At 45.0% G+C, this 8,526-nt stretch overlaps 1 protein-coding gene across 1 annotated transcript in view; it reads left to right on the top strand.

Annotated features, from left to right (window-relative positions):
• Positions 1 to 1,104: 1,104 nt before the first annotated feature.
• LOC149329976 (uncharacterized) overlaps positions 1,105 to 8,526 on the top strand; it is an 8,368-nt gene continuing 946 nt past the window's right edge. The window contains exons 1-3 of the mRNA XM_089559700.1: positions 1,105 to 1,290; positions 6,751 to 6,916; positions 8,175 to 8,526. The exon at positions 8,175 to 8,526 is cut by the window's right edge and continues 946 nt beyond it. Coding sequence (XP_089415826.1) covers positions 1,143 to 1,290; positions 6,751 to 6,916; positions 8,175 to 8,526 — 666 coding nt within the window. The 5' untranslated portion in view covers positions 1,105 to 1,142. The remainder of the gene's footprint in view (positions 1,291 to 6,750; positions 6,917 to 8,174) is intronic.

The raw sequence follows: 8,526 nt of genomic DNA, 5'->3' as shown, positions 1-8,526 counted from the left end.
GTTGTGATTTGTGGGGTTGTATACAAGCCACAGCTTCTAATGTCATTAAAAGATTGGCGAGGTGTAAGTGTAAGAAGATTAGAAAAGTAGGTGTCATCTTTGGATATTGTTCGCTTATAAAAGCATGCAAACCTGTAATGAAACAAGTGCACCCTTCTGGTACAGTGCGGTTCAGGTGTCCGCCCAGATGACAGAGAAATACTGCGCAATTTCCTTTCCTCAAATAGGGTTGCGTTCAAAGGGCAATATATCGCGTTGAGCGGGTGATGGCGTTCTGTGGACTCCCTGGCAGCACTAAAACACGAAGTGGCAGTGAAAGAGAAGAGAGAAAGATGGGCGTAGTGAAGAAAATGAAAATTGTATTTGAGGAAAGGAAAGTACGCAGTAACTCAGTAACTCTCACATATTTTGGTGGACACCCGGCATCCATTTGTAGAGGAAGGGAGGAAGTGGGAGTGAAAGAAGGAAGAGGGGCTTAATGAAGAAAATGAAAATTATATTTGAGGAAAGGAAAGTACACAGAGGGAGGAAGTGGGAGCGAAAGAAGGCGTAATGAAGAAGATGAAAATTGTATTTGAGGATAAGGCAGTAACTGTCTCACATATTTTGGTGGACACCCGACATCAGTTTGTAGAGAAAATGATAATTATATTTGAGGAAAGGAAAGTACTGTCTCACATATTTTGGTGGACACCCCTCATCCGTTTTAGAGGAAGGGAGGAAGTGGGAGTGAAAGAAGAAAGGGGCGTAATGAAGAAAATGAAAATTGTATTTGAGGAAAGGAAAGTAAGCAGTAACTGTCTGACACTCGCTTCTCGCGCATGTGCAGTGGGGAGCTCTGGGGGTTCGGGGTTGCTTCCGCAACAAAATGAAAATTGTATTCGATGAAAGAAAATTACGCAGTTATTGTCTCACAATGTACGATCAGATGAGTATTCGGACCTGCACTATAACTTTGTGATCATTTGCAATCTCGTGTTCATAATACAGGACGAGTGTACGCTCTATTTATCACAAAACCTTTAGAAAGAAATTACTAGTTTTGTGATAGCAAATCTAAACTGATTCTGCGTGTCCAAACTGTATTCTTGCATAAAGAGCTAAGCGCTCGAGCAGACGGAAGCCTTTTTGAGCGTCATTTGATGGAGTCTGGTGCATTGATTGAGATGGCGAGCGAAGAAGGCTTTGCGGAAATTCGTCACCACTTCACGGACGGGGAAAGGAAGCGCCTTTCGGAATACACGAAAACGTGGTACGCGAACATCAAAGAGAACTACCAGTTGAAGCTCGGTGAGTGAACTTCTTTTCACTGCCTTCCTTGTGAGCTGCTTGTTTGAAATACGTCTTGCTTCAGCAGTTTTCCGCGATTAATGCATTTCATGACTACCAGAATGACGCAGTTTTCAAACACAATTGTGCTTAAAAGGAGGGTCCTCAATTTGCAGTTCGAAAGTTTGAATGAAAGTTTTTTTTTGGGCCAGGATCAACGGCACATCCAGTGGTGCACGAAATTAGACATCGCTGATTGCTAGCATAAAATCTAGGTGATAGAAAAAAAATAAATGCCGAAAACACACACGACTCTTACGTGTAATTTTGCAGAACTAAAACCATCGCTTCCTCAGTTTATGAAACCGAAACCGACTCTAGCTAAACCTCCAACAAAGTCCAACTCCCATGAGTATGCAAAGAACTGCATATACTGTGAAGTGCTCTGATAATTCGCTCATTTTTTTTAACGCCGCTTTCTTGCTTCATATGCTGAAGAGAAAGTGCGCGTCTCTGTGAGACGTTGGAAAATATGTCGAACCAATATTTTGTTGTAATTGAGGAAACAGCTTTTCAGACCGGACGGTCGAGACTCGATGTGAGTGCGAGCTGCTTCTTTCCGTATGCAAGTGACAATAAATACATTATGGTGTGTACGTCATGTTAGGTTTAACATTTCAATGCTACATATGTGGGCTATGGGGGACGCTGTAGTGGAGGGCTCTGGATTAATTTAGACTACCTACCTAACTATATAGGCACCTAGCATTATAGCGACACGTCAGCTATAATGGTTTGGTTTATGGGGTTTAACGTCCCAAAGCGACTAAGGCTATGAGAGACGCCGAAGTGGAGGGCTCCGGAAATTTCGACCACCTGGGGTTCTTTAACATGCACTGACATCGCACAGTACACGGGCCTCTAGAATTCCGCCTCCATCGAAATTCAGCCACCGCGAGCTATAATGATAGTCTAAAGTAAACTTCGAGCTTTCTTACCCCCATTTTTTTTTAAAAAAGAAAAGGTGATAGCATTTGAAAGTTGGCCCACCTCAATATATTAAGAGCTCCAAAATTTTTCATGTAGGCATAAAATGAATTAAGGTGGATTCGTGGGTAGATTATTGCAGATTAGTGGGGATTAGTGAGTGAATTAAGTTGGAAGAATGGGTCTAGTTAGTACAACCCTATGTGTTAATCCAGCGGAAGGTACTAACTAAACATTCCTTAGATTTTCACATTTGGTGCTCCTGAAGACGCCAGGACGACCCTTTCGACCATTCAGGAAATTTCGTTACGGAGAAACCCAGCGGTTTGCGCAAGACTACTGTCTAAAATCGCATCAGTAATTGGCACACACCCGTAGACCACACGTACACACACAAACAAATACATGTACTATCAGCGTCAATTGAAACGCGAACAAGCCAATTGAAACGCGAACAGCACAACTCGCAGATATTATACTAGGGAGGCAAAATACATGAGCAGTTGATTTTCCCATCGAAACCAAAAAGACCGCTCTTCTGAAATGTTAATAGCCCACGCCTGTATTTCACCTCCAGCCTCTAATATGCTTGATTTTTTGTGCGCGCGTTTCAGGTGTTTTGTTCGCATTTCATTTGACGCTGATAGTACATGCCCACTGGACAGGGGAAAGCCATGCCGTCTTTCAATGGTCTCTTGACTGAATGTTCACCTTTGTACGAGTTGACTACTCTTGCGCACACTGTTTTACAAAAGTTGTGTGGATATTCAAGCGATACGGTCCCATTTGAGACAGTACAAGTCGCTACACTTGGAATTCGGAAATTCTCGGTATGATTATATTTTCGGCATGTGCCTGTCTCAATTACGCAATGCCTAAATTAGTGGCGAAATTGATAATTAAAGAAGCTCTGAAACACTTTCTGGGGAGAGTACATAAACTACCATAAACACCTAACATGTCTTAAAGTAGTACAGACACCTGACTTTTGGGTGCGTGTTTTCTTGTTTGCAGTGATGCGCAAGGCATTATTACACGTATTACCTCATGGTATTCTCCTACGACGACAAAATAATAATTCATGATCGAATTTCTTTCTTGTGCTGTTTCAGTTTCAATAGCCGAATGAGGACTATGACGTCCAAGAGAGGTTTTATGTCACGTGAGGCATCAAGAAACTGTAATATAATCTCTCTTTCCCCATTCGTTGTCATTCTGGCTCTTGCAAAAAACTGCCTTCCGCACTGTGATGAATAAAAACAACGAAACAGCGAGTATATTGATGTTTTGCCATGCCTCACGTGACATAAATCCCCTCTTTGACGTCACAGCCATCGTTCGGCAGCTGAAACCGAAACAGCTATGGCAAAAAATTACGATTACAAATTATTTAGCGGTCGTAGTTAAGCAAACAAGGGAAGGGGAATGAGGGGCTCGTTATAAATATGAGAGAAGCCAACAGCGACAGAAACCAAGGGGCACAGGGGATTTTTTAAATTAATTGATTTTTTCTGTGGTGTTGATCAAGTAAGAATATTACTGAATATGTTGTCGCTTAAAGCTAATTGATTAGAAAAGCAGAAGAAAAAACAACCATATGCCGCCGGTGGGATCCGAACCCACGACCTCCGAATTACGCGTCCGGTGCTCTACCTCTGAGCTACGGCGACGGCTGTCAAACCTTCTGCTTTCGGGGGTATTTATGTTTACAAATAACCTAACCTTGAGAGTGTTCATCAGCGCCACCCACGTTCGTAAGCGGCGGACGTGGAACGTCCTGAGTTAACGCTGGTGTGACGTAGAACGCCATCGAACGGCGAGGGTGGAAGCTGCGTGAGAACCCTCTTATGCTTCCTATGGCGTCAAGGCTGCCGAACCGAGTCCCTCGCTAAGCAATTAAGCAGACAAGGAAAGGGGAATGAGGGGCTCGTTATAAATATGAGAGAAGCCAACAGCCACAGAAACCAAGGAGCACAGGGGATTTTTTAAATTTATTTATTTTTTTTCTGTGGTGTTGATCAAGTAAGAATATTACTCGTACGTGAGTATTGCACGGTGATTCATGCGTGGTAATGTCTTCCGCATCATTGTAAAGAAGAAAACATGCCACCGTAATTAGGTGGCACGTGGGTGGTGGCAGAGAACCCACAATAGCGCGCAAAAGTTGACGAGTCCTTTCCGGCTACCTTTCCATGCTCCCGCCCTCCTCCGTTGCATATGCGTCTGCCTAATTCTGTTCAGAGGCGGCGTTTGGCCAGATTCTTTCAGACGTCAGGCAGCTACCGTGGCCACGGCCATTCGGCAGACAGGAAGCTCTGCACCCTGCGGAATTCCCGCGCGGGGAGCGCCGGCCTTTTAAAGTGCAAAAAGTGACGAGAGAAGAGGGAAAGGCGCGAAGATGCTGAGATTTAAATTTTGACCACCGTTTCAAATTTTAGGTTTAGTTTACGGGCTTTAACGTCATAAAGTGACTGAGGCTATGACGAACACAGTAGTGGGGCGCTAGGGATAATTTCGACCACCAGGGGTCCTTTAATGTGCACTGACATCACATAGTACACGAGCCTCTATCATTTCGCCTCCATCGAAATGCGACCAGTACTCATCTACTGGTACTCACCTACGGGGCAGAAACGTAGAGACTAACGAAAAGGGTTTAGCTTAAGTTGAGAACAATGCAGCGAGCTATGGAAAGAGAAATGATAGGTATAACGTTGAGAGACCGGAAGCGGGAAGAGTGGGTGAGGGAACAAACGCGGGTTAATGACATCCTAGTCGAAATCAAGAGGAGGAAATAGTCTTAGTCATGTTATGCGAAGGCAAGATAACTACTGGTCCTTAAGGTTAATGGAGTGGATTCCAAGAGAAGGCAAGTGTGCCAGGGGGCAGCAGGTAGTCAGGTGGGTGGATGAGATTAAGAAGTTTGCGGGGATACGGGCAAAGGACAGGGTTAATTCGAGAGACATGGGAGAGGCCTTTGCCCTGCAGTGGGCATAGTCAGGCTGTAGTTCAGAATGGCGCAAAAGACACACACACAGGAAAAAAGGGGATGACACAAAGAGCGCCTACTACCAACTGAATTTATTTCAGAAACACCCTCTGTTATAAGGCAAGACATATCAACCACGAACCGGAAGCAGAAAAAACACATATTCATGGTTTGAATTCATATTTCGAAACAATTGCTTCCGGTTCGTGGTTGATATGTCTTGCCTTATAAAAGAGGGTGTTTCTGAAATAAATTCAGTTCGTAGTAGGCGCTTTTGTGTCACCCCCTTTTTTCCTGTGTGTGTGTCTTTTGCGCCATTCTGAACTACAATCATGAACCAACTAGCCCGAAAGCAAGTTCTTCTGCAACGCATATAGTCAGGCTGCTGCTGATGATGATGAAATGCGACCGCCGCGGCTGGTATCGAACCCTCATCTTTACGGTCAGCAGCCTAGCACCATAACCATTGAACCACCGCGGCGGCCTGTTCCAGCGGTAGTTTTTGATCCCAGATAACTAAGTTGGCAGAGCACCGGACGCGAAATTCGGAGGCCGTGGGTTGGGATTCCATTGGTGACAGTCTTTCTTCTTGTTTGTAGATGAATTATCTTTAAAATAATTACTCAACTGATATTCCATTATAAAGAAGACAAATAAAAAAAAATTCGTTATGCTCCTTGTATTTGGTATCTGTTGTTGTTGTTGTGACTGAGAGAAGGATGAAAAGGAAATTGCACGGGCCTGCCTACTGGCTCCAGCTCAGCCACTGTTGGCTTCCGTCATGTCCCTTCTTTAGAGTACGCTCGAGCATTAGCGGCGCTCACCGCTGCTTGCTGCTTTCGCAGAGCCAAGCGAGGCGTGGCAGAGAAGACCATGGGAATAGAAAATTAACTATTACAATATAGTTCATCAGCTTTCTAGTTAAAGCAATTCACCAGTTTTCCGGTGTCCATTAACACATGGTATTACTATGCCGCAGAAGCCATACTGTTACTTCGAAAGCCTATTTTTTAAAAATTAGTGCCGTGCTTTCCTGAAACACTTGGTATATATCGCCTGGCAAGGACAGCGCCTAGCAAGGCCTACATTATCTAATAACGTCCTCCTCTTCAGGGTCTCTCAGCAGCGCTCTGCAAACATTTAATATGGCCCACCAGGTTTACGGTGTGGTCGCCGCCAACCCTCGCCTCTTTTCAGCGCCGGCACTGGCATAAACGCTTATTTCCTCCACTCCTTTGTCACCTTCGGAAAAATCGAACCTTAATTGAAGCAAGCACCAGATATGGTAGTAGCTGATAAGAACGACCGGCATTCATGCAGTTGTCCTTGCCAGTACAGAGGTGCGTTTATGGTACTCCGCACAAGCAATTGCACAAGGCAATGAAAGCAAAGCGATAGTAACTCTTCTGTGTACGGCTGTACACGTGCATAGGTGAGATTGATGCTGGAACCTCATGCATTTGGTCGCTCACGAGCTCTGTGTAAATTGTTCTTTCTGCCCTCAGAAGATGGAAACCCCGAACCCAAAACACAATCGGCCTTCTCCTGTGACACATGCGGTGACTTGTTTTCCGCGCAAGACCACTTGGAGAAACACAGGCGGCGCAAGCGCCCGCAGAGGCCACAGGGAAGGCACCAATGTCCCCACTGCAACTACTCCAGTGATCACAAGTGAGATGAAATTTGACTCCTCACCACGTTTGGGTGCTGCTAATATGTATACATACACCCACGGCTTTGCAACAAAAGAGTGTTCTCCATTACTTAGATTAAAGCACGGCGGGAAGGGGTGGGGGCAAAAGCATGGTTTGACAAGAGTTACAACAGGATGCAGTGCCATTGAAGGAAAAAAAAAAACATACTGCATCCTCCTCAACCTTTAATACATGTGTTGGCGCCCTCTGGGGAGTGGCAAAAATTTCACTGCTACTGGTTGAACACAAGCGATGAAAAAGGGTGAATCCAGCTCAGAGGCGCCAACAGAGCCTGCTAAGTGGCAAGAGTATGCTTGAGAACTGTCGTCATCTATCGCAAGCGACCGTGACTACCATGAACTGAGCATATGCTGTAAAAGCTTGTGGCTGGTTTTTGAACAGTGTAGCTGGTGGAGAAGAGGTGCGCATGCGCGGAACAACCGTGTGGAAAAGGCAGAACTGGATCCGCGGCCACGGATGGTAACACTCACGCTATACTCATGCTGTGGGCATCTTAGTTTTTATCATCTGCGGCGTCAGTGAGGCTTGCATGCTTACTGTGTCGGCTTCTCTCTTTTAATCCGAAAACATTTCTTGTTTCATCAGTGGCGTGTACAGGGCTTGTTCTCAGAGCGTCTCGGCAGAGCGTGTCTGCGCGAACTGTCAATCATCCATTATAGGGGTAATTAACAGAATAGTTTATTGAATAATTATGTAATTAGCATGAATGAAGTCACCAAATGATTAAGTTAATGACTAATTATCTGGCCGAATTAGTTAGTTCGTCTATTGAATTATTCCGCAAGTAATTAGTAATTAACCGAATTGATGAATTATTTATTTACTGAATTGACAAAATAAACAATTAAATTATATCAAGTCACAATACTGATCAATTAATTTGATGACAATCAACCGGATTAATTCATTAATCCAATAAGGAAATTTGCACATTTGTCAGTAATTCAATCGAATTTGTGAATTGCTTAATTGCTGATATAATTATTTAATTAGTACTTCTGTGCGTTTACTAGATTCTCTAGCAACGGCACCCACACCTTCGGATGTGGTTAAACCGCAGTCAGAGTAAAAACAAGACTTAGAAACGGCAAAGGCATAAAGAAACTGCTGCGCAGCAATATAATCGCCAGCAGTAAGAGAAATGCTTTCCCACTGCTGCACCTAAGCAGACTTAAGTGCATCACTGGAATTATCTTCCGTTGTTACTCACCCAGATGCAACGTCACCACCCACGTGCGTATCCACACTGGTGAGCGGCCCTTCGTGTGCCCGGAGTGCGGGAAGGGCTTCACAGTGCGGTGGAGTCTCACCCAACACCTGCTGGTCCACTCTGGGGAGAGGCCCCACGAGTGCACGGACTGCGGACAGCGCTTCAACCGAAAGTACACTCTGTCGCGTCACCGCAAGGAGCAGCACTTTGTGGATGGCGGGGCTAAATCGCACCTGTGTCCCCACTGTGGAAAGGGGTTCACCCAGAGGGGCAGCCTCTACACTCACCTGCTGACACACACACGGGGCAGAGACCCTACGCCTGCTCACAGTGCGGGGTCCGGTTCACGGACCACA

This window comes from Amblyomma mixtum, chromosome 9 (genome assembly GCF_055824585.1).
Source record: "Amblyomma mixtum isolate Tamu chromosome 9, ASM5582458v1, whole genome shotgun sequence".
Taxonomy (NCBI): domain Eukaryota; kingdom Metazoa; phylum Arthropoda; class Arachnida; order Ixodida; family Ixodidae; genus Amblyomma; species Amblyomma mixtum.
Note: the sequence above shows the minus strand (reverse complement) of the source record. Positions and strands in the feature narration are given on the sequence as shown.